Consider the following 27,343-nt stretch of genomic DNA (forward strand, 5'->3'; position numbering starts at 1 on the left):
ACCATTTTCCTACAGTCCACCATTCCTTAATTGTGGGGATGGGGAGGGAGATGAAAAACAACTGTATAACCATTGTCCAACTATATCAGTGCCACCACATAAAGGTATCCTTTCTAAAACCAGGTGGCCTGGGTAAAATACCATGACACGGCTACAAAAGATGAAAGAGTTAATGTATTCCCTACAAGTACGGTACAGTTCTGCACTAGATACCATCTTACAACCATACATGTACAATGCCATACAAGATTCTATCACATACATGTATTACCTTTTGACGTACTGGTACCACTAAATTCACTATTAAAGTTTTACATTTGCTCTTTTCTAGTTATTAAACCCTTCAGTCCAATAGTGTACTTTTAATTTATTCTTGTTACCACTAGAAAATTTTATTCAGCATAAGAGGAGACTTTTTGAGAGGTTAAATCTACACTATTACTAATCCCTTCATTACAGGCTGCTTTCCTGAGCTTAATAAATCATAGGGTATCAAGTAAAACTGATGTCCTTGGGTTGAGGGGACTAATGCTATAATCTTGTGAGATGTCCAAATATGTAGGGTAACAAGGGCTGTGGGAGTCTAAATATGAAGGGTAACAAAGGCTGTCATAGGCACACCAAGGAACAGTCAGTTATTACTCAAGAAATCCTATATATTAAGAGTCTCAACAAAGCCACCTCATTAGGTTTGGTTAACATAAAGGAATATTAATAACTGGAATATATAAGAAGGGTCATGTTGGATGTTTTTACTATGCATACCTGGTCAAAGTTGATGTTCCAAAAGCCACACTATTTTGCATTGTGTACACTAAATGGATATGGAAAGTTGAACATAAGTACTGTACATTTGGCCTTCAGAATCAGTTAAGGCAGGTGGCCACATTGGTGGGATTCAATCTCCTCTCTTTTGCGCTGCTTGCAGTAACTATCAAGTTTGCTGACATTATTGTCATCATTTTGTCTGAAGTATATAAAGGGCTATCAAAAGGACCCTCACAAACAATGATCACATATGCATTCATCTGGTTTTTACCTCATGTCATGACTTTTCAAACTGGTAATGGGCTTTTGTGGTGGTAATATGGTTAGGGCCAGGAGAGAGTTATCCACCAAATATGTATGCATTCATTTCTGAAAAGCAGATGATGTTCCAAAATTAAACAAATGAACTGAATGCCGTCTAGCTGAATGTTAAATAATTATAGTTAATGGCATCCATCTGATGAGTATATACATCCATTTTCAAGTTGGTAAAATGGACAGTTTCTTATCCTACAAGGTCTTGAGTGTAGCATAACAGCATGCACGAGGGTTCCTGAGAAAGACCAACCAAGATGAAAAGAATAACATTCTGGACTTTACATTCTTCTGAGATGATCATACAACCAACAAAATACCATAAACATACATTTACTCTGTATTCTTCTGAGACAGTCAAACAACCAATGAAAAAATATGAATATACATTTGCTCATGTTTTCAATATTCTTCATACTATACATTTTATACATTACATAACATTTACTTTCTCTAGTGTTTGTATGTACACTATACACTTCACAACTATCATTACAATATCCAATATACATTTATGAACTGCAAATACAGTAAAACCTCGATATAACGGACTTCAATAGACCGGAATTCGCTTTTATCGGAATTGAGGAGCTACTGGACTAAATTCTTATATATCGAAAAAAGTCCGACAACGCCCGGATTGCCTGACCACTTCAGCCACGTTCACCACAATACGGTAAATAAAAGACATGTTTATCAGTGTGCAGTACAGTATTATTAAACATAATATACCATTTGAAGGTGGTAGGTGGGGGTGTTCACCATCTACTCACTCGCTGTAGTGCTGCTTTGGGTGTCTGACTTTTCCTCTCATCCTTCTTTCCTCTTCTGTCATTCTTTCCACTTCCTTCTGCCTATGGGTGACTTTGTACTCCCTCTTCTGTCTTTCTTTACTTTATTCTTTCCCCTCCTTCAGCCTATGGGTTACTCTACACTGAGTGACAAGCCAAATGGTTTCCTGTACACCAGGAAACCATTTATTACGATGGGTGGTAACCGCATAATCAAATTAAGGCGCCTGGTGGTTCAGTGGGTTATTAAGGTGCACCAATTGGATTGAGCCTGTGTAGGTTTATATCCAAGGGATAGTTGGGGTTTATTGCTCACGTAATGCCATTCAGGGATGAGTGAGGCTGGTCATTCTCATTTTAAATGTCAGGACCAACTTGTCTATCCCCGGGCTCCTCCGCTCCCCATGGGGCAACACAGGATTGGATGATGGATGGGTGGATACCATTTGATTATTGTAGTGAATGTATAAAGCAGTACAGTACTGCAATGGTAGTGAGAACAGTTTAAAAACCATTGGTGTGATCTGGACTAATGTCTGATATAACAGAAAAAGTCCAGGTTAGCAGGGGGAAGTCCAGGTGTTGCTTTTATCAGAATTTCACTTTTTTCGGAATGGCTTGGGCCCCAATTAGTCCATTATAGTGAAGTTTTACTGTGCTAGTTGTGACTAGTCTAAGCAGTGGTACCGTACTCACAGACATGTTTTATAACCACGCTGCTTTCTCATAAGTAAACTAAATTGTTTGATTAGCACTAGTCCACAAAGTGAGATATAACTGTTGCAAAAACATCAAATCATACTCTATTATATAGCAATCTAACCTCACTCACATCAAGGATTTACAAGGCCTAGATATTTAAATAATAACAATATAATATATACATACAGTACTCATATTATCTCGAATGGATGAATGATGATGGCCCTGACAACAACAAATGAATAAAAGTTTGTCCCATTTTCATACCAAGTCACTACCATTATCAAGGACTCCTGTTACTGTGTGCTGTAAAGTACATGATTGGTCTGTAGTTTGAGCAGACTGCAGAAACCCATTCTCTGCAAACACAAGTGCTACATCACACAGCTGCCACACCAACACTGGTACATAACAGCAACAATGTACAGAACGTCCTCATATAAAGTCAAGGATGTTTCTCAGAATACAGTATCACAATATTTTCAATTAATCTCACACTGTAAATATGGTCAAATCAGAAATAAGCTTTACAGGTAGCAACAGAAGTACGGTAGAATTTTAGTAATTTACTCTATACCTGAAAAAAATAAAAAAATAAAAAAATAAAAAGAAGGGCATATTGTATTAGCCACCAGACAGTAATATGGGACAGTATGCTAGTCACCACAGATCGTTCTGAAATAAAAACTAATTATATCACCATCTTCTGTGCCATGACCACAAAACCTGAAAAAATTTAATAATCAAAATCTATGGGATTATAGGTAAAAAAAAAAAAAAAGAAAAAAAAGGGGAAAGAAAGAAATGAATGAATTAGGCAAAAGCAAAGGAGTATGAAATACAAACTAAAGTGTATGAAACATTCAAAGAGCTTTTGTCTCATGAAGACATCAAGGTATTATACCAAGCCCCAATAAGAACAGACAACTACACTAAAGCTGATACTGGAAATAAAATAATGAATATCATGCAGACAATAATCGTATATTCTATGTACTCACAGTTCACGAGTGGAGAACCAGCTGAGACAAATATTTGTGATGTTACTGTTCAGAAGAAAAGAAAAAACAAAAAAAAGACGTTGTTTCATCTGTACCTGTATCAGGGTCCATTACCCAACTGAACTTTCTCCTTGGAAGAAGGCTGCTTTGAAGAATTAGTCTTTTCCTCATGCTGGCCAACTATGAATCAGGAAGTGGTGTCTGTAGTGAGTATGGTGCCTGTGAAAGTCAGTGTTGCTGATGTGACCTATGTATACTGAAGCACTAATGGCTGTCTGTATGCTAGACTTTGTACTGGTATGATTGAATGTGTGCAAAAACTTAACAGCATGTGAAAATACAACACCATGTCTGCTATAACCTGGGTTTCAAGCACTAGACTTGGGGAACAGATAGACCATAACGCAAATGTGACAGCCACTGAAACATCATGGCTCTGTTGATTTACTAATACAAATTAAGATAAAATTTAGAAATGTAAAATGCGGTAAAAAAACCGACAATAATGCACAATATTCATCATAAATTACATTGTGGCTGAGATTCCCAGGTCCATACTCAATATGATTAAAGTGTGATATTAGGACTGAGACTGATGCCAGAACTAACAGAGCCTCTGGTGGTCAGAGCAGTAGCTTATGCACAAACCAGTCCTCCTGATCTGGATTTAGTCCCACCTGGGGGGCATTTAATAGTGTAATACAAGTCCTTTTACATGTTCTTACATATTTTCTTGATCATTTCCTCCCCCCCCCCACCTGAGAATGGGGTAAGTTATCAAGTACGTAGTAACAGCATATTTCACTGGATGGGCATTACATTATTAATTCAGTTACTTACAATATTTGTAACAGTTTCACAAGATTATCTTAAGGAAATTAAGCCCTTCAACCCAATGACTTATTCCAGTTTATATTACTGTTGTCTCCAGACAAATTTATTCAACTTGGGACAGATGTGTGGCAGCGAAAGAGTTTATTAGGGCTGTATCTGCCCACCCAAAATTGAGAAGCCTTCCATCCATTAATCCATCATTCAATCCTACATTGCCCCATGAGCAAAGTAGGAGCCTGGGGCTAGGCAAGTTGGTCTTGGTCCTGACATTTAAGATGAGAGTGACCAGCCTCACTCATCCCTGAGTGGCATTACATGCACAATAAACCCCAACCACCCCTTCAATATAAACCTTCACCGGCTCAACCCACTAAATCACCTGGCGCCAAAATTTGGTTGTATGGTTACCACCCATCGTAGTAAATGGTTTCCTGGTGTACAGGAAGCCATCTGGCTTGTCACTCAGTGTAGAGTCACCCACACACAGAAGGAAGAGGAAAGAATAAAGGAAAGAAAGACAGAATATAAAGAACGAAGGAAAGAAAGACAGAATAGGGAGCGTAAAGTCACCTGGAGGCAGAAGGATGAGGAAAGACTGAAGGAAAGAACGACAGACGAGGATGGAAGAAAAGAAGGATGGAAGAGAGGAAAGGGCAAACACCCGACAGCAGCACTACAGTAAGTGAGGATGGTGAGCGCCCACACCTAAAGTCTTCTGTGCTGAATAAAATCGTCTGAAGATAGCAAGAAGACAAGAAAATACGTCATGGGATTCAAGGGGTTAAGGTCATTGTATGTAATGTACTGTATTTAAGTAAATAAACAGGAGGGAGGGTGGGATCAGTGAAGCCAGACATGGTAAAACTGTAATTAATTCAGATTATGTATAATTTCTTTAAAAATGTATTTTTAGTGATGTGAGGTTCTGGAATGAAAGTTACAAACATGGCTAACAAATACTGAAATACCTACAGTTTTACAGTGTAGATTGTAAACAATGTTAATTGTACTTACTCTAAGCAATGTGATTTAGTAACTCCTTATAATATATGAAAAAATATATGGTATACAGTAGACTATATATCTAAAAAGTAAAGGAATCAGTCATTGATTCTATACTGTAACTGGAAGGACTGCATTATACATTATAAACTGCCTGAACTATCTGGGACCTGGATAGGGTTTAACAAAAGTATAAAAGAACAACAAGGTTTAACCATTATATCACTGTCATACATTTTTTTTCTTTTTTCTGTTACATACATAAAAAAGTGTTCAACACTTCTTCTGAATGCCCAGTGTGCCACTTGACTTAGGCTGAGTGACTCAGCTTAAAAAAAAATTGGCTGTCTATCCTTCACAAATTCAGAGGATACAGAAACAAACTGACAGCAGATTATGTTGTTTCCATTTATCAGTAGCCCAAACAATACTGACTAAAGGAAAGCTCTACAGTACATAAATGGAAGCTATGATCTTCAGAAATGATATTAATAATCACATGACTTAAGTTACTGATACCTGCATAATTCTCAATAATTTGTCTTTGCTCTGTCATGTTTAAGAGTTTCCCTGATTTTCTTATGATTTTTGTTTAGTAAACACGGTCCAGCAATTAGCATTATACAGTACTCAAGGGCGCACCCAGAAATTTTTTAAGGGGGGGGGGGGGCGTAGTGAGGAGAGGTCAGGTAATCCGATAATTATGGGGAGGTCACATGCAGGTTTAGAGTCAGGGAGCTGCTGGCTCATGGGTTACTCTTTGTTTGTACCTGCCAATTTTTCATGTTTTGCTATTATTGAAATAAATATATATAAATTATTAAAGGACCCAGAGAGCTAAATGGGGGGGGCCAAGCCCAGTGCCCCTCCCCCAGAGTGCACCCCTGATTATACTTATATCCAAGTTTATCATATCGAAATCACCACATTTACTGGTAATTAAGAGGCTTCTTAATTTGGTTCCATGAACACCTGGCCAGAAAAAGGGTACAGCCTGAATGAATTTTAGGCACCTCATCTGAATCTGTACTTGCCAATGATACTGCATGTACACGCTCATTCTTAAAGGCACATGCACATACATCAGTACAACTCTGCCCAAATATCTAACACACAAACACATGCATACTTCTGTATTTCACACTAAAACATGTGCACATTTATTCCTTACATCACACATGCTACACATCATAACACCACTTGTCACACCTTAGATCCACACTGCACACCATCGTTCCTCATCTCAAAACTCATCACCGTAATTCTTCTTACATGCTCAGTACCATTACCCTAATCACACACACATTCTCACATCTCACTTTGTACATATATTATCACACCTAACCTCATGTATGCAATGAACATAAATATTCCTATATTTTTGTCAGATTAAGGGGCTTTCTGTATCTGCAAAACTAATATCATTATTATCATCATCATCATCATCATCCTGATCTCTTTTCCCAACCTAGGATAGGTCCAGTGCACAAGAAAAACCTTGATGGAAGGAGAACCATTGACAGTATGCCTAATTACATGGGTCACATTTTCCTTCACTCAATGCTCAAGCTCCCAGAATCTTGACCACCTCATAGGCAGAATATACCAGAGAATATTATGGTAATGTTAGTAATTCTGGACTGCAGAATGAAAGAGCTGCCCTTCTTCTGCAGCCCACCATCCTTCTCTTGGGAGACAGGGAGGGGAACGAGGGACATTTGCATAACCAGGCAGCTCCATCATCTGGTCATGTCAGTGTCACCGAATGAAGGTGTTCCTCACCATTTCATAGGCAGAAATAAACAGGTATAGAGGAAGTGATAGAAAGTCTCACACAAAAATACTGGCTATACTTTGTGCAACGATGAAAAGCTGCAACAGGATCTCATTTCATATTTACACCAGCATATAGATCACATCACATAACTGCAAATATGGCTATTAAAAAAAAAAAAAAAAAAAAAAAAAAAAAATCTGGCCATACTATGGGCAGTCATGATTAAAATAAATAAAAAACTTTCCCCTCTCTCTTTTCATATTGTTCTACTGCTTCAATAAGTATAACAAAACACTGTACATTAAAGCTACTGGACCACATAACACAATACCATTTCAAAGAAATTATTGTGGTTCATGTGAAGTTTGTAATGGTAAAAAAAAAACAACAACCACACTGGTAAGGTTGGTATAGTGTCACTAAACATACCAAAGTAAAAATGTACAGTTATGACTACGTTACTTTACAAGGAAGGATCTTCAAACTTTAGTTGAGGCCAATTGTGGTTAGCAACTCACTGACGAAAGGAGGATGTCATCAATAGCATAATGCAAAATGTATGCTGAAACATACAGTAGTACATTACTTAAATAAGTACAAAAACTCCAGTACGCTACATGATACTCAGACACAAACAACTGTACATGTATTATAAACAGAATTATTAACCTTGGTAAGCTTGTAAGCCCAAGACTTCAGCTATTAAAAATATCTTGGTAAATTATATGCACTAGTGGAATGTACTACAAAATACTTAAAAATGCATAAGATCCCAATGACAATGAATCAATGATATACTTTTAATAAGCACGTACAGCCACATATACAATTGTCCAAAACAGGTGACTGACAAGAGGAAACAAGGCACAGTGTTTTGTCTGTGGTTCAGACTGCTGTTGTTGCTGCTACATTTACTCTGTGTTTCACTTCCTCTTGTCAATCACATGTTTCAAGGATGTGTATCTGCACTGTAATAAATTCAACCACCTTTAATACTCCATTTTGTTCAGTAATGTTGTTGCTGGATGACACCTTACCCGAGCATTATCAAAGATGGGGCGTAGAATGCCATTACTTCTGGCTTCCAAGCTGTTGGTTCTGACGTGAGATCTTGGCTATCTCATCACCAAGTGTGTTGAGGTTTTCCTGCAGGGGAGGTATATGGGTTAACACAAAGAGATTAATTACTTCAACTGAATAAAAGGGTTTCTCCTCAACTGATGTAAAACTACCTGACTTATAGCTAAAATAACATATAAAGTGTATCCTAAATCTGGAAGGGTTAGTGGAGATGGGTTTTAATGCCTTAAGCTTGAGGGGAGATTCCTAAACTGAGTACAATCAACTGGAGTCAGCAAAATATCACCTCAGGCTGAAGAAATCAAGTGTACATTATGAAGAAGCTGGCTACCAACCTTGAGAGTTATATTCTTGAGCAAGGTGTCTTCAAGTACAGCCTGCAGCTTAGCATTGATTTCCAATGACAACTCAAGGGTCATGGTGGCATCACGCGGAGTCGACCCATACACTGATGCCATAATGCCCCCATGCCGCACCACCTCCGCCTAGGGAACGGGGCATATGTCATTTAACCATTTCATAGGGATGCCTTCATGTGGTGGCACTGATATAACTGGGAGATTCAACTGCCCAGTTATACAAATGTTCTTCATCTACTTCCCTATCTTCCAAAAGGAAGATGGTGGACTGTAGGAGAAAGTCAACTTCACCTTGCAGTCCAATAGTTCACGTTTCAGATGACCCTGGTGCTACACCACCACCACCACCAACAACAACAACAACAACAACAATAACTATTACTACTTTACTACTAATATTACTACAGTACTTCTACTAATACTACTAAAGTACTACTACTACTACTGTACTACTACAGTACTACTAATACTAATACTTCAATACTACTACTACTACTACTAAAACTACTATTATTACTAAAGTAAAAGTCCTGTAATCCGAATGGCAATGGACTGAGGGTCTTTCGAATTACAGTATTGTTTTTTTCAGACTATTGGGTGGGACCTCTGAAAACATTAGAAATACGTATATGATCATCAACACTTTCCAGTTCGGTGATTATATTTTCATTCATGGGAAAATTTGAAACTGTGACCAAAAAAATACTTAGAAAAATAATGGGATAAACATTTTTATGCGCTCTGTCAACTTATACTTGCCACAACTACTTGAGGGTACATTATGTAATATCACTTTCATTTTTCTTTCATCTTATTCTACAAAGACACAGTTTTCTAACGGTATGAAAACAAATCCACTAATCCAAATATTCTGAGGTGAAAAAAATATCAAAAAAGAAAAAAACTTAAGTGCATGGCAGGGTAGGAGGGAGGTAGAGTGGGGAGGGGGGGGAATGCAGGAGGGTTCTGCTGGCTGGAGGGGGGTCAGGCCTCGAGTTTATCACTTATTGTGTCACATGCTTTCGTTTATCAGTTTTCTTTCCACCACGACTAGGAGGTGAGGGTGCCATTGCTACTTTGTTGTAGTCACTTACTGGTCTGAAAATCGTGAGGAATTATCAGAAGAGTATCAGACTGAGGACAGGTATAAACTGAAAATGGCAGTCCTCCCTGCACTTGTTGCCGCTCCCCGCAGCAAGCGGAATTTCAGTGCTGCCTTGAAACATTCGCAGTATTGGGATATTTGGATTATTGGTGGTCGGACTAAAGGACTTTTACTATACTGCTGCTCCTGTTACTGCTTACTACTACTACTACTACTACTACTACCACCACCACCACCACCACTACTACTACTACTACTACCACTACTACAGTATTACTACTACTAACTACTACTATTTGCCTACTACTACTATAACTATACTACTACTATTCTCATCAATGAAGGAGGCTCCCTAGCACCTCTTCCTTATCAGTTTCTTTCTGCATATGGCATACCAATAATCTCTTGTATATTTATGTAAACTATGTCATACAAGAGAATACAAAGATGTTCATCATTCTTTCATCATGAAATCCAGTGTTGCCACATAAGGAGCATAAGATTTCAGGACTAAGCAAGCTGGTCCTGACAATTAAGATGAGAGTATCAGCCTCACTCATCCCTGAGTGGTATTACGTGAGCAATAAAACCCAACCACCCCTTGGATATAAACCTACACAGGCTCAATCCAACTGGAGTGCTCCTATTACCCACTAAACCACCAGAAGCCATGATCTGATTACAGTACTTGGTTACCAACCTGCATAGTAAATAGTTTCCTGGTGTACAGGAAACCATTTGGCTCGTCACTCAGTGTCGAGTCACCCATGGGCAGAAGGAAGAGGAAAGAATGAAGGAAAGAAAGACAGAAGAGGAAGGATGGAAAGAAAGAAGGAAGAGAGGAAAAGGCAGACATCCGAGAGCAGCACTACACTGAGTGAGTGGATGGTGAGTGCCCCCAACTACCACAAAACAAAGATGCAATATATAAAATAAATTTCTAAGGAAGATGATGAGCTTGAACTCTCCTTAACTGATAAGAATACAGGCTTGGGTGACTTCCTTTTCTATTTATTCTTGGCATCTCCTGATAATTTTATTCAGCTTAGGAAAGGCCTCTTGTACTCTAAGGAGTTAATTAAGGTTTGGGTTTAACCTCTTCAATTCAAAAAGTCAATCCAAAACTGAATAAAATAATCAGCAAATGTCAAGAATAAATAGAAAAAGACATTCCCGAGCTCACTGGGTTAATAATCGTGTGGTATATCTAACTGGAATGAAAAGAATAAAAGGTAGCAGCAAGCCCCTTGTAATTCTTTGCATACATTAAGGAAAGGGGGTATAAATAACAAATGGGGCATCAAAACAAAGGAAATGTCATTTTGGGTGTACATACGATATTAAATGACCGTACTGTATAAGTCTTAACTGAAATGTGTAGCATGTGGGGCATATGTGATGTAACTGCCAAGAGAGTATATAAATACGGGTTGCATTTCACAGATGCCTTATCATTAAACAGCATGTCAGAACAGGAAAATTACAAACTGTGATTGAAATGGTTATAGGAACTGCCATGGGAAAAAATTAGTCACTGTTGCGGACAGGATTGTGGAGTCGGTGACGATAATTCCTGACTCCAACTCCGACTCCAGAAATTTTACAAGTACAACTCTGACTCGACTCCAGAAATTTTACAAGTACAGTATGACTCCGACTCTGACTTAAGTATGTACTGTACTAATAATACGGCACATGGACATGATGCAGGTGAATGAATAATAGAGAATTCATGAATTTTGATAGATGCAATTCTTAAATCTTTATTTTAAATCCTCTACTTATAGTGCTTGCATACTAACAAATAAACCATTATACAGTACATGGTTGTCCAATAAACTGAATGAAGTATTGGAAAGATATGACATATACCATTTCACAACAAAAAAGCTTGGAGTTGGAGTTGTGGGAATATTACTGACTCCGACTCCAACCAAAAACAGATGGCTCCATGACTCCGACTCCGACTCCACAACCCTGGTTGTGGAAAAAGAGATACTAAGGATGGAAATGCATGTGACTACTGCACACATAATTTTATTCTGCATAGGGAAGGCCTAGCACTCAAAGGTTCTATCATCAGTCAGTGATAAACCACAATAATAATTACTCTTTATATAAAGTTCTTAAATAAATACCATAATCAGTACTCAAACATTTCATATGTCTTTTACTTAGAATATGTACTTACCTCTCTCTTCATTTTAGTTTTCCCAGTGATTGCATTAGACTGCAGATGCAAAAGTTGTATTAAGAACAGGAAGAAACATCACAATATATTCACAGTGCTAATATACTGGTATGCTACTTTTCAGGGAACATACAATCGCTGACAACATTATATAGAGTAAATATCTGCACATAATGCACAAATGTGGGATTACAAGATATGATAGCTAGATTGCAAAATTTCATATATTTGTGGTTGTTACCTTTGCCCCTTAAACAGCTTGGTGATAACAATCTGGTCATAGTGATTATTAATACATGGCACAGAAGGAACTTCATACACCATATGAAATACCTGTACACCCTACATTCAGAAATTATTAGTTCTAAGAAAAAATGTGCACAGCAACAATGCTAACGGTGAAACCATCAATAGCCTGACTGAAGATAATTTCTGGAGCGAGCAAACACCAGGTTTCATACAAAATTACCACACTCGGGTGGTGGAATGTCTGAATGGGAAAGAAAACTGGCTACACAGTATTGTTTACCAAGCTGGTGGGAGAGGTGGACGGGAACAGGTGTGGAGAGCATTGTTATTTTTGCTGCTAAACCTGGATTTGCTGTAACATGATGAGTGAAGGATGAACTTGTTTTGTGGCAACACTAATGTAATGTAATGAGTAAGGATGGGAGTCCAGAGGGCAATGTACTTAAGAAATACAACAAGGAAGAAAGGTTGCTGACTCTTTGAAAGCTGTGATAAGAAACAGGGAAGTGAGCATGGAAGAAAGAGTCGCTGCATGATAGTACTGTGACACCAACTCTAATGTATGGTAGTGAAGCTTGGACCTTGTTGGAGGGACACAAGTCAAGAGTGAGAGCAGTGGAAATGAGTTATTTGAAAGAAGCAGAGTATGTGGAGTCACATGGAGAGACAGACTGACAAATGAGGAAGTGAAGAAAGTTGTGATCTGGATATGGATGTGATAGAAAGCATGTCCTTGTTTGTTGTAAGATACCACACAATACCTCACTCTACAAATAAACTCTCAGTTATACACTTTGCTGCTCACACCACATACAGTACAATAAATCTCCATTATATGTCTGGCATGTGTTCAAAATATTAAAACTATTTACATACAAATGGTGCTGGAAACTGAGAGCCAAGATTTATAGGTACCAATGGCAATTTAACATGCAATCTTCTTGGAATTTAATGTGAACTAAATTACAAAAAGTAATAATAATAATAATAATAATAATAATAAAATAAATAAGTAAATAAAAATAAAAATATATAAATAAATAATATACACATAAATACATCATCTAATCCTGTGTTGCTCCATAAGGAGCATAGCAGTCCAGGGCTAGGTAAGGTGGTCCTGATATTTAAGATGAGAATGACCAGCCTCACTCATCCCTGAATGGCAGTAAGTGAGCAATAAACCTCAACCACACCTTGTATATAAACCTACACAGGCTCAATCCGGCTGAAGAACCTTAACCCATTCCGTGCCGTGTCCACATATATGCGGACAAACCAACAGTGTTAAAACTGCTGAGTTTGTATTAATACAGACTAACTCATAGTACTCTAAATTGCTGAGTCCATATATATACGGACATATATGGTTTTTCGCTCATTTGCGCAAAGGCGTTTGAGCCTGCCCTTACGCTTTATCTTCTCTCTCTCCCTTTCTCATATTCTCTTTCATTCCCTTCCTCCCTAGCCTCTCTATCCCCCCTTTGTTTTCTTCTCTCCCTCTAACATTCTCCCTCTCTCCCTTCCTTAAGTTCCTTGTTTTCTTCCCACCTTTTCTCTTCTTTCATTCCCTTTTGTTTCTCACACCTTCTCTTCCCTCCCTCCCTCTTCTTCTCGACCATGTGACTCTGACCATTCGGTAAGGAGGCAACACAGTCATTTTTGCTCAGGTGGGTTAGGCCTATTATCAGTGCACAGCTCCCTCCCTCTTCTTGCCCAGGCAACTTTGATTATTAAGTAGAGAGGCAGACGGCCACTTTTTCTCTGCTGGCGGATCATGGCTGCGTGGGTGAGACTGAGGCAGAGCACAGGAAAACAATAGTGATGCTGCCAGCCCGCCATCAACCAATGCATGAACACACAAACTGCGTAGACAATAATGCACCATAATTTTTCCATTCAAAAAGGGGGAATTTCAGTGTCCCCCTTCCGGAATGAAGTGCTATTTTGCGAAATTTTTCAGAAAAATAAGTGACGCCAAGGCCACTCCAGACTGAGGTCTGGCTGTCTGGACTGCTGCTGGCTTCTTCAGAATTTTTCTGATACAGGCATACCCCGGTTTGAAAATGAAACTGGTTAAGTACAGTAAAAACCCATCGTTAGGCAGAGTATCATACCTTAGGGTAGATTTAACATGTAAAGTATATGGATGCGATTTTAAGCCTTGGGTTTTCCCCCCAACCAAGTCCTAAACCCACCTAAATAAGTCCAAAAACAAGTTTCACCTTAACCCCCAAATAGCTTTCAAACAAGCTAAACTGTATAAAAGCAGTTTATTTCTCACCTGAATCCATAAATAAATTCTGAAAATCATCAAAAATAAGTCTGAAAAAATCAAACTTAGTAAACTGTACCCCAAAATGACAGTGTTCACCCCACCTATGACTAAAATACATTAATCTAAGTCTAAAAACAGTTTATAAATTAACCTAAACACAAAATTTAAGTCTAAAATATAATCAAAATTGGTTTAAAACAAAACAAAACCCATCATCATACCGGGGTTTGACCAATGTTTGGCGGGGTTGGGTGGTGTATTTCCACCCCCATCGCGAAGCTAGGGTATCGCATCTAGGGGTATCGCATCTCAGGGTCTGCCTGCATATTGAAATTTAGTCTGGTGGCTCCTCGATTCCAGTAAAAGAGAATTCCGGTATACTGAATTCCGTTATACCGTGGTTTTATTGTAATAATAATAATAATAATAATAATAATAATATCCATCCATCCATCATCCAATCCTACGTTGTCCCATGAGGAGCGTAGGAGCCCGGGGCTAGGCAAGTTGGCCTGACATTTAAGGTGAGAGTGACCAGCCTCATTCATCCCTGAGTGGCAATACGTGAGCAATAAACCCCAATCACTTGCTGGATATAAACCTTCACCGGATCAATCCGATTGGAGTGCTGTAATTACCCACTAAACCACCAGGCGCCATAATTTGGTTATATGGTTACCACCCAGCATAGTAAATGGTTTCCTGGTGTACAGGAAACAAACTGGCTTGTCACTCAGTGCAGAGTCACCCACAGGCAGAAGGAAGAGGACAGAATGAAGGAAAGAAAGACAGAAGTGGGAGTGTAAAGTCACCCATAGGCAGAAGGACAAGGAAAGAATGAAGGAAAGAGAGACTGAAGAGGACGGAAGGAAAGAAGGATGGAGGAGAGGAAAGGGCAGACACCTGAGAGCAGTAGTACTTCAAGCGGATGGTGAGCACCCCCAACTACCACCCAATAACGATAAATAAAATAATAATAATAATAATAATAAAGGCAAGACATAACATGGACTTACAGTAGACCCATAGCCCATTGTCTGGTGCATCAATAACCGGCGCCCTGCTAGACTGAACACAAGAAATAGGGGAACATTCCCACAATCCGAACAATTTGAATGTTCGTCACCTCACTAGTCTGACACCCCGCCTCTCCCTAGGTTTGAAGTGAGGCTCTCCTGGTCCTCCTGTCCTCCCTCCATCCCCTCTCTTCTCCCCCAACCCCATCCCTCCTCTCCCCCACCATACTCAGCACTGCCAGGCATGTCTCCCTCCCTGTCCCCCTGCCTTCCCCCACCCCTGGTTGTCTCCCTCTCCATAACCCTCCACCCTCCCCCATCCCCACTTGTCTCCTGTGTGTGTGTGTGTGTATTTACCTATTTGTATTTACCTATTTGTAGTATACAGGAATTGAGCGATGCTCGTGTTGTCCTGTCTCCATATCCACATTTATCTAGTCTACCTTTACACACATGAATGTTTTTCTCCTGCACCACCTTTTCGTCTAAGTCGTTCCAAATACTTATGTATTTACCCAATATACATAATAGTGATACACACAAAATATGCTATGCTCGTGGGTTCCCATCGCTGTATCTCAGCAAGTCAAATTTAGCTTTAAACTCGTTTAAGTTTTTAGACTGCACGATCTCTTTGTCCAGGCTATTCCATAAGTCTATACTTCTGTAAGGAAAGCTATATTTCTTGATGTCCTTCAAGCAGCTTGACTTTTTCAATTTCATTCCATGTCCTCTTGTTGCTCTCTTATCCCATAAAATCAATCTTCTCGGTGTGTGTGTGTGTGTGTGTGTGTGTGTGTGTGTGTGAAAGAGAGAGAGAGAGAGAGAGACTATGGAGGAGTAGCTGGGCTGTTTGGCTTTCTTGCCTCCTTCCCTGTCTCCCCCACCCCCCTCCCCAACCCCCACCCTCCCCTACCCCCACTTGGTATACTGCCAGCAGCCTGCCTTGCTGTTTAGTTGCCCAAAAGTGGTGTTGAACACCAAATGTCCCACCACTCTATCCTCCTGCATGTGATGTTGATGTGCCATTTTTTAGAAATCGTATTGTTTATAAGGATAACAACACTACCTACGGTGTTTCTGTGTCAGTCTCTGTTGACTAAGTCAGGTATATGAGAGTTTGGGTTTGGGTCTGAAATGCATCTCTGGCTTTTCTTCTGTATCTTATGGTGAAAAATTGCTTTGATATGTGATATACTGTACTTGCTGACCGGACACTCCCACTGGTACACAACACTGCCGGATATTGGGGTATAGGTGTATTGTGAATGCAACAGTTCTCAGTATGGTCACAAGACTTTGCAGAAACTGACCTTTGACAAATCTGATGCTGAAGACGACAGCGCCCCAGCTTCTTCCTTCATGATGTAATGGTGGATGATTCGGGATTTCTTCTTAAGCTCTGCCACTAACTGGGCCACGTGCTCCTCCAGGAACTCAATCTTTTCGGCTCGCTTGGCTGCTGCACGTTGAAGCTTCACTATCCTCTCTACCAACACCTGTTGTGGGACCACCATTTCCACAACACCATCCTAAACCAACACACACAGACAGTATTTATCACCTTCAATCCCATAATTTATTTTATGTTGTGTTTTGCAAGGAACAGACAATTTTAGTAAACCTTCAGAAAGGCTCTCTGGTGGTGAAAGAGTTACTGAAGGGAATGTCTATTCCATAAGTTCTGAAGCTGCTAATAAACTGAATATAAAAGTCTGGAGATAAACAGAATAAATACAGTAAAACCTCACTACAACACTCTAACTGGGGCCCAGGCCATTCCGAAAAATGAGGAATTCCGATAAAAGTGACATCCGGATTTCCCTGTTAACCCAGACTTTTTCTAATATATCAGACATTAGTCCAGACTGCACCAACTTATTTTTCCATTAGCACTGTTGTTTCATTACTTATTATCCAACTCATATCCAGCAATCTACATCCTCAAGATCCTGACCCACTCAGATGCCCACCCAACACCCATCAACAAGGTCATGACAACTACCCAATGCCCACCCAGTGCCCATCAAGGTCATGACAACCTACCCAAACAACCTCCTCCTCGACCATCCAAGCTGGACTGAGGTCAGGCAGTCCGGATCACTTTTGGCTTTATCAGACTTTTCCTGACATATAAGAATTTTGTACTGTAGGCTCCTCAAATCTGATAAAAGCGAATTCCGGTATACTGAAGTCTGTTATACCAAGATTTTACTGTACTGTATATATCACTGAACGGATGGGGTTAATATAAAATTCTTAACAATCTGTCCTTCACAATACTGGTCCCTCAAGGTTACATTCACAATATATTACTCTACCGTTTCTGTACACTTAAGGAAACTGTATGAAGCCAATCTTCAACATATGCTCAAGAAGGTTATCTGATGATAGGGATGTGGGAAAAAAGGGAAAATTTTAGTAATGAATATGGATGAATACTAGCAATTGGAAGCAAAACTTCATGGGTTTGGGTATTGCACAAAGAAGAGTCTGATGCCTAGGGATATCAATATGGAAGTTGTGGAGCCTGAGAATGTCAAAACAGTAGAAGTGTGGAATACTGTTAAACGGCTGAAGAATGGAAAGGCAGCAGGTATGGTTGAAATATGAGCAGAAATTATAAAATGTAGTCATGATATCTCTGCTGCCCAGTTATACATATGTCCTTTCCTCCTTCCCTATCCCCTGAAAGGAGAATGACTGACAGTGCAGGAGAATGGTAATTTCAGCCTGAGGTCCACTAGGTTCACATTCAGATGACCCTGGGGCAACAGCAAAACTAATATAAAAACAAACTCATGGACCAATATATATAATGAAGGAATTAGGGGTGAAATTATCTGAGACAGTACTGTACCTGATGGGGAGGGTGTGTGCCATTGTGAGTGGGTTGGGTGTACTCGAGGGTGTTGAGTGAGGTATTTGATGATGCTGGTGAGGGTTGTGAGTGAGTGTCATAGGGTGTGGCTGCCTGGGATGACCGACCACTGCCTTCTGCTCCTCCCACACACTCCCCACCTCCCCCATCCTCCTGCAGCTCCACTCGTCGTCGCAGTTTCTGCATTTCACGGCTTAGATCCTGATAGAGCCAAGAGGAGTCAGCCACATATCATACATTACTTATAAAAATTCTAATACAGTATTCTTATACATTAACAGGCTGAGTATCACTGTTGCTTCCTATCCCTTCAAATCAGTAACATTCAAGCTTTCCCAAACTCTACTTATACTTCGATTTTGTTCAAAACTTCCTGACAGTAAACCCTTGAGTTACGACAGCTCTTTTTGTGACGATATAGATTTATGCCATTATAAATGTTAGGAACTGATTCAAGTTATACTCACATGGGATTCATATTTACGTCAAAATTTCATCATCATCTTCACCATCATCATCCGGACCTCCTTTCCCACCCTGAGGAAGGGTAAGGAGTAGAAATGTCCAGACAGCCTAAGTTTGCCCAGTTCAAATGGGCCATGATTCCATTCACTCTTCATTCAACCCCACAGAATCCTGAATCCATCAGATAGGCCAAAACAAAATATCACCACATTCTGTAGCTTCACATATACAGTACCTATCTGACAGAGTCAATCTGAACGCTGTCACGTTAAAAAGGAGTGACGAATCCCTGGTTATGTGCTTCTCTGCACAAAATTCACCCAGCCAGTTCAGTCTCTTGTCAGTCCCTTTACCTCACCAACTTCCACACCTCTTTTCCTCACACACTCATCCACCATATCCCTCCACCTTCTTTTTGGCCTACCTTGTCTCCTCCCTCCTTCAAATACACTCAGATATACCTTTTTCACCACGTCAAAATTTCACCATTAAAAATTAATCAAGTATAGATAAAATATAATGTGAGTTGCATCATTAATGGCATGTATTGCGTCAGCTGTTCACATGGTCAAGGAAGAACCCTCACATCGGTAATGGATGCAGGCAGTGATGCTCAGTCCCAATCTAGCCCCACTAAAACAACACATGAAGAGCAGCACTGCATATCACAATCCACTCACTCAATGTAGTGCTGCTCTCGGGTGTCTGCCCTTTCCACTCTTCCATCCTTCTTTCCTTCCATCCTCTTCTGTCTTTCTTTCCTTCATTCTTTCCTTGTCCTTCTGCCTACGGGTGACTTTACACTCCCTCTTCTGTCTTTCTTTCCTTCATTCTTTCCTTTTCCTTCTGCCTGTGGGTGACTCCGCACTGAGTGACAAGCCAAATGGTTTCCTGTACACCAGGAAACCATTTACTATGCTGGGTGGTAACCATATAGCCATATTTTGGCACCTGGTGGTTCAGTGGGTAATTATTGCGCTCCAGTCAGATTGGGCCGGTGAAGGTTTATATGCAAGGGGTGGTTGGGGTTGACTGCTCATGTAATGCCACTCAGGGATGAGTGAGGCTGGTCACTCTCATCTTAAATGTCGAGACCAACTGCCTAGCCCCGGGCTCCTACGCTCCTCATGGGGCAATGTAGGATTGGATGATGGATGGATGGATGGATGAACATTAAAAATGAATGGAATAAAAATATAGATCAAAAGACTATGTGAGAAACAGTGCAAGTACCAGCTATGTGTATTCTATGTATCCTTTCTTTTACAACTCAGTCCTATCGAGCCCCCACCAAAACAACGAGTGATGAGCAGCATCATGTTTCGCATTATTTATAGACAACACAGCATTAAAAATAAATGGAATAAAGACAGTGACTGAATGATTATGCAGACACCAGCTGTGTCCATTCTGTGTATCCTTTCTGTTCAAGATTACAACTCAGTTCAAATGTAGCCTTGCTCAAAAACATGTGAACAGCAGCATCATATATTGCACATTACATTACTTATGGGCAATACACACTGAAAATGCGTATAATAGACACCAAATGAACAGTCATACAGACACCAGCTAAGTGCATTCTGTGTATCTGTTCTAATACAACAAAGTGTATTTATGTGTTCGTTGTACGTTGAGGGCTAACTGTTAATCGTTTTTCACTCTACACTCCCTCACAGAAAGGTACTCTTCAGGAAGAGGATTCAGGCCACTTCTGAAAACCCCACAGGCATCAGAAATGGTAATGACAGGAATCAATCCAGACTCGAAAAAGATTGGGTGTATTGTTCCACGTCCTGTTAGGATGTCTCACGAGTCACGATAACTGTCCTTTCTTGTCAGTGATGCATTGTTCACCAAAGTGAGCAGGTGCTTCATCCCTTGATTCCAGTCATTTGTGCATGCATGGGTTTCTTTTCTGGATGCTGGTCTGGCCACAAAAACTAGTGTATGTAGCCTCACACAATATTACACTGGAAGGAAGAGGAGCTAATCTTCCTCATGCAGTGTCTACTAACCAGGATCTTGAAATTAACTCACTAAATGTTGCAAAGTTCTGTTTTACAAAGCATCTGGGGATAGCTGGAGAGAAATGAAAAATATGTAATCATTCTGAAGAGGTTAAACATTTAGTGAAGCACATGATGTATAACTACCTTAAGGGCATTGGCATGCTTCCTGTTAAGAACCTGGATCTCACTCTCAAGGTCAAGGACTCTGGTGTTCAGTCTGGTGGCCTCTTCACTCCGCTCGTTCACCTCACGCCGCAGCTCACCTACCTGTTAACACCAGGTATTCACTGTATTTGCCTACATGCACTTCTCATTATAAGTTCTGCAATACCGTAACTTTTACACACAAATGACAATGTAAATTGGAGGAAATTGCAAAGCCACTTACACAGGGAACAACGGAACTTTAATATGCAATTTTTCTTTTACAGTAATTTACTATGGACTTAACAGCAAAATATATGTGAATCAATTTTACTTATCATGATGATTTCCTGTAACATTATTTACCTCCACCAGGAGGTATATGTTTTACCCAGCATTTGTTTGTTTGTTTGTCTGTCTGATAGCGAGATGGATTACTCAAAAAGTTACAAACAGATTTTGATGAAATTTTGTGGAAAGGTGGGCCATAAGCCAATGAATAAATGATTAAATTTTTGGCTGGATCTGGAGTATCCTGCACAATATCTCCAAAAGTTCTCAATGAATTTCAATGAAATTTTGTGGAAAGGTGCACCATGGATCAAGAAAGAATTGACTGAATTTGGGGGCTAATCCATATCCTACATCCATGGATCTGGATCTGGGATTACTGAAAAAGTTATGAATGGATTTTGATGAAATTTTGCGGCAGGGTGGGCCATGGGCCAAGGAAGAAATGCTCAAATTTGGGGGAGGATCCAGATCTGGAGTATCCTGCACACCTTCTCCAAAACGTCTCAATGAGTTACAATGAAATTTTGTGGAAAGGTGGGCCATGGACCAAGAAAGAAGTGAGCTTCTCTGATAAAAGATCAAATCAACACTCTAACTACACAGGTCCACCAACTCCACTGAAAAGGGGTCAGGGATCTTAATTAGGTCAGAACAGGTGCAATAATTATGATGCTGACCTGAGAGGTGTGAGACTGAGTGAGGCGGGCCAGTTCAGCCTTAAGGCGTGTCAGCTGCTGCCTTGCTTCATCCAGTTCTGCCACTGCTTCGCATCGCTCCACCTCAACTAACTGGTTCTGTCAAGATAACAAAATATCTCTAAGAAATACTGTAATACACTGCATCTACTTCGGACACACTACTCAATATTACAAACTGGTTCTGTCAATATAACAATTTACAGTAAATTACAAACTGGTTCTGTCAATATAACAATTTACAGTAAACGTTCACCATAACATATCCTGATATAGAAGATATCAGGTTTAACAAATGCCACGACGCCCACCTAACTTTTGTCAGCTGTATGGAACAGTGGTCATTAAATGGGGTGCAACTGGGCGCAATTCATGTATTTCCTATCCTTTTTACCTCAACTTAGCCCGGAATTGTCTTCTCCCCAGTGTGACTGCTGAGCTCTAATACTGTACTGTACTAGTACATGAAGTGCTACGACAAGGATGTGTAAAGGGTGTGAAATAAGGTGTAAAAGGATAAAAATCATGGGGCTAAGTTAGTGTAAAATGTGCATAGTTTTCATCCATCCATCATCCAATCCTACATTGCCCCATGAGGAGCGTAGGAGCCTGGGGCTAGGTAGTTGGTCCTGACATTCAAGATGAGAGTGACCAGCCTCACTCATCCCTGAGTGGCATTACATGAGCAATCAACCACAACCATCCCTTAGATATAAACCTTCACCGGCTCAATCCGATTGGAGCGTAATAATTACCTACTAAACCACCAGGCGCCATAATTTGGTTATATTTTTGTGGTAGGTGGGGGCACTCACCATCCACTCACTCAATGTAGTGTTACTCTCGGGTGTCTGCCCTGTCATCTCCATCCTTCTTTCCTTCCATTTTCTTGTCTTTCTTTCCTTCATTCTTTCCTCGTCTTTCTGCCTGCGGGTGACTTACACTCCCTCTTCTGTCTTTCATTCCTTCATTCTTTCCTCTTCCTTCTGCCCGTGGGTGACTCTACACTGAGTGACAAGCCAAATGGTTTCCTGTACACCAGGAAACCATTTACTATGCTGGGTGGTAACCATATAACCAAATTTTGGCGTCTGGTGGTTTAGTGGGTAATTATTGTGCTCCAATCGGATTGAGCTGGTGAAGGTTTACATCCAAGAGGTGGTTGGGGTTTATTGCTCACATAATGCCACTCAGGGATGAGTGAGGCTGGTCACTCTCATCTTAAATGTCAGGACCAACTGCCTAGCCCCGGGCTCCTACGCTCCTCATGGGGCAACGTAGGATTGGATGATGGATGGATGGATGGATGGATGGTGCGTAGTTTTCATTTTTAGTATTAGAATATGATATTGTACTTCTTAATTCCCATCTGAGTATTTAACGATATTTTGGCTTTAACGAATCTAACTCCCCCCCCCCCGATTAGTCCGTTATAGAAAGGGTCTATTGTACTTAGAATTAATATAAGTACAGTACTTTAATAGTGAATCAACTTTAAACACACAACTCACCATTACTTGGGGACAAGCTTTATTAATAAGAAATTTCATTCTGATATATTCTTTACCTTTAAAATTACTGTACATAAAAATAAGTTCCCCTTGCTTTCCAGACAACACTCAGGTTCTCAATTTTTGGCTTTTTAGTGACAATATGTATCAAAGAACCTGAGACTGAGTGCTGTACCTTGGACTGAAGAGCTGAGAACTGACTCTGTATATCAACATTTTTGTCTGAGAGCTTTTGTGTGAAGGTCAACAATTCAGCCTCTTTGGTGCGGCATGCATCTAATTCAGCCTCCAACTCTGCCTGGGCTGCCTGTAACTGCTCCAATTCACATGCAGCCGCTGCACTTGCCTCACGCTCCCTGCCACAACACATCATTACTATTAGACCAGTGATGTTGTTAGGCTTACTGTGATATTAATTTCAGTACCGGTACTGTACCATAAGCCCACCAACATGCCATAAAAATACCCCTATTACTGCCAATACAAAGTACTGAATGAGATTCCCTTAACTCAAAAGGACTGCTATCAGCAGTGCTCTGGTTGGTCACAGGAACGGTTGAAAGATGTGTGTAGTAAGTTCACCTGTAAAGAGTCTGTGAACACAAGAATGCTGGTCTTCAGAATAACTCATTACTGTACTGAACAGTGATGCCATCCTGAGACCGCTTGATATAGAAAACCTCTATCATGTGAACAAGTACAAAAATACTAGATGCAGGAACTTCAGGCCCCTCAGTTTATGCCTTTGGTGTGGTGTGGTGTGGTGTGGTGTGGGAGAGTGGTTTTTTGTGATGTGGTGTGAGAAGGTGGTGCAGTGTGGTGTGGTAGAGTGTAACATGGAATAACGTGCTATGGGATGTGGATTCACTCAAATCATTGGTCTACAGAAGTGAAGCGAGCATTAAAAAACTGTTCGTGAGAAAAAGATGGACAGAGCTCTTCTTTGATATTCTCCTGCATCTAAAAAGCTTTTCTGAATACAGGCAAATACAAAGTCTCATCTCAGTGCAGAACTAATGATGTGTTCATCACACAGGTGCTCTCCATTTCTCCCAAAGTTTCTATGAATTCTTTGTCTTTATGAAGGAGAAAGTTTTTTTTTTATTTTTATTTTTTTTTTTTTTTTTTTTTTTTTTTTATGTAATGTTGCCATGTCATCACAACTGGCTGAATGAGAGCAAATGTCATTAACACCACAATGACATGAAAAGAAGATGACACTGTTAACAGTACATACAAGAAACATAATGAAAAAACACTATATATACAGTATAGTACTGGCAGCTGTCATTATAAGCACTGGTTGTGTTCCAAAATATCACAATTTTTTTCCTCTTGCTTCAGGAAACTAAGGGGAAGTGGCAATTCAACATTACAGGCAGCAATGGAACTTTACCAGACTCTTTAGTTTACTGAGAACTTTTAAAGAACAATAATAATAAAAAAACAATAACAAAGGCTGTTTATTATGAAGATGTATTCATGATATGTCAAGAGAAATGGCATGGAAAAGAAAGAATGGATGTCACCTGTTGAGCTGCTGCTGCAGGTGTGAAGAATTGGCAAGCTGCAGTGAGAGTTGAGAGGCTTCCTGTCGTGCACTGGTCACTTCTGCACGCAGACTGACAAAAAGTTTCTCAGACTCCTCATGCTCGCACTCCAATGATGCAACCTGGTATGTTAATACAGACTTAATTCCTTCAGTATGAAAATGTCCTCTTATTGTGAAGAGATAAATGAAGTACAGCACAAATTTAACCTTCCCTGCAGTGCTGAAGAAGGATGCATTCATGGGATGGCACCAGTATAACCAGGTTATACTGGGTAGTTATACATATGTTCTTCAACTGCTTCCTGTCCCCCCAAAAGAGGATGCTGAGCTGCAGCAGATCCACATAAGCCTGAAGTCCACCAGGTTCAGGTTTTGGTAAATATATATATATATATTTTTTTAATTAATGCTACCAAAGCCTGTTCATTTGATAGCTAATGAGCAAGTTAACAGACTGCATTATTTTAATCCCTTCCATTGTTTCGATTTTAAAGGCTCCAACATGCTTGTATGTGTCAGCCTTGGTCACCTAATGGTGGCTCTCAGTGCTGCTCGATCTCTAGCAGCCTCCCTATTCAGTCCCTTATCCCTGAGGTCACACTCAATGACTTCATCTCAGGTCTTTTTCTGTCTACCTCTCGCAACCCTACTCATAACATTAACACTTCTCACTTTCTGCACCCAATTATCATCCCCTATCCTCTCCAGATGCCTAAACCACCTCAATCTACTCCTCCTCATCACAACACCAATACACTACAGTCCCATCCTATCTCTTAACTCTTCCATTGTAAACCTAGCCTCCCCAGGCCTCACACCCAAGGAAGCACAGCACATCCACCTAATCACCGTCATTTCTGTATGTTTGGACCTGTGAGTATCCTCTTCTGTTACTTCCCAGGTCTCACTGCCATACAGCATTACACTCCTATCACATGCCACATACAAAGATCCCTTGGCATGGGGGAAGAGCCCTCTCAGTGCCAGGAAAGGCAACAGCTTGCTGAGCTTTTTCCTACCATTCCTCATTCTAGCCACACAGCTAGGTCCAACCCCACCTCCAGCACTTAATATGTCTCCCAAATAACAAAACTCTTCTACACACTTGAGACTCAAAAGCAAGATCAATCCTTTCACACCTGATATCTCCACATGCTCTCCCCGACACACTGCACACATGAAATCAGCATTATCTCGCAGTCTACCTCTAATACCACATCTCTTGTGCACCCGCATTTCACAAACACTGCACAAGAAGGAATTACTTCCCATGCACTTATGGCAACATGGCCACTCACCCTCTTCTTTGACAGTACTGCCACCAGCCCAATACACCATCACCTTTGTTTTATCTGCATATATTCTCAAGCCCTTGTCCCATACCATCTCTCCACTTCCTAAATCTTCCCTCTCCCTCCCTTTCATTTTCTGCAATCAACACCAGATCATCAACATACAGCATCTCCCACAGGATTCCATTTCCAAAGTCATGTGAGAGGGCTGCAAGTACTGACTCCTGATGCTCACTATTATTCACAGAAAACTCATCACTCACATTTCCATTCCCTCTTACCTGGGTGCGAACACCCACACATGTAGCCAAAACCACCCTACCCAGCCACTCCTCGATCCTAAGCTTTCTCATTGCCCACTTCACCACCTCCCTAGGAAGTTCGTCAAAGGCCTTCTCCAAGTCAACAAAAACAAAGTATTGATCCCTTTCCTTTCCTATACATTTTTCCTGAAGCTGTCGTCATCATCATCACCATCATCATCTTGACCTCATTTTCCACCCTAGGGCAGGGCGAGGAGCAGCAACATCCAGACAGCGTAAGAGTGCCCAATCCAATGGGCCACGTTGTTGAACAAGGTATATGGCATCAGTGATCCTCTGCCTGGCATAAACCCAACCTGCATCTCATCACTGTTCACTCTTTCTCTAATCATACCTTCTAGAACTCTCTTCATTACCTTCATTATCTGGTCTAAAATCTTTATGGCTCTATAACTTCCTCTTTCCAGGGCATCACCCTTCCCATTGTACACATTTACAATTACATTCTTAAGCCAATCATCTGGGACAACATCTATCTATCTATCTATCTATTGCCAGACGCCTCAATCCCGTTCGGGGTGGCCACAAACAAATCATCTCCACGTCATCCTGTCCCCCGCCATTTCACTGCCCTGCTCCCAACTCACATCCCCCTCTCTCACATACCTCTCCACCCCATCCCTCCACCTCATCCTCGACCTACCCCTCTGTCTCCCTCTCTTCACCTCACTCACATGCACTCTCTTCATCAATCTTCAAACTTGAG

At 40.4% G+C, this 27,343-nt stretch overlaps 2 protein-coding genes across 2 annotated transcripts in view; both read right to left on the reverse strand.

Annotated features, from left to right (window-relative positions):
* Window positions 1-3,688, reverse strand: part of Mcm2 (DNA replication licensing factor Mcm2) — a 43,981-nt gene extending 40,293 nt beyond the window's left edge. The window contains exons 1-2 of the mRNA XM_080280367.1: window positions 3,673-3,688; window positions 2,844-2,977 (exon numbers count right to left, since the gene is read on the reverse strand). Of these exons, the coding sequence (XP_080136493.1) occupies window positions 2,844-2,977; window positions 3,673-3,688 (150 nt within the window). The remainder of the gene's footprint in view (window positions 1-2,843; window positions 2,978-3,672) is intronic.
* Window positions 3,689-8,261: 4,573 nt separating this feature from the next.
* LOC145410170 (coiled-coil domain-containing protein 186-like) overlaps window positions 8,262-27,343 on the reverse strand; it is a 31,623-nt gene continuing 12,541 nt past the window's right edge. The window contains exons 8-16 of the mRNA XM_080280368.1: window positions 25,000-25,142; window positions 23,646-23,826; window positions 21,942-22,058; window positions 20,971-21,093; window positions 18,329-18,550; window positions 16,782-17,000; window positions 11,926-11,964; window positions 8,606-8,755; window positions 8,262-8,336 (exon numbers count right to left, since the gene is read on the reverse strand). Of these exons, the coding sequence (XP_080136494.1) occupies window positions 8,262-8,336; window positions 8,606-8,755; window positions 11,926-11,964; window positions 16,782-17,000; window positions 18,329-18,550; window positions 20,971-21,093; window positions 21,942-22,058; window positions 23,646-23,826; window positions 25,000-25,142 (1,269 nt within the window). The remainder of the gene's footprint in view (window positions 8,337-8,605; window positions 8,756-11,925; window positions 11,965-16,781; window positions 17,001-18,328; window positions 18,551-20,970; window positions 21,094-21,941; window positions 22,059-23,645; window positions 23,827-24,999; window positions 25,143-27,343) is intronic.

The sequence above is a fragment of the Coenobita brevimanus genome, chromosome 84, assembly GCF_032717465.1.
Source record: "Coenobita brevimanus isolate Jiangsu-jjx chromosome 84, ASM3271746v2, whole genome shotgun sequence".
Taxonomy (NCBI): Eukaryota; Metazoa; Arthropoda; class Malacostraca; order Decapoda; family Coenobitidae; genus Coenobita; species Coenobita brevimanus.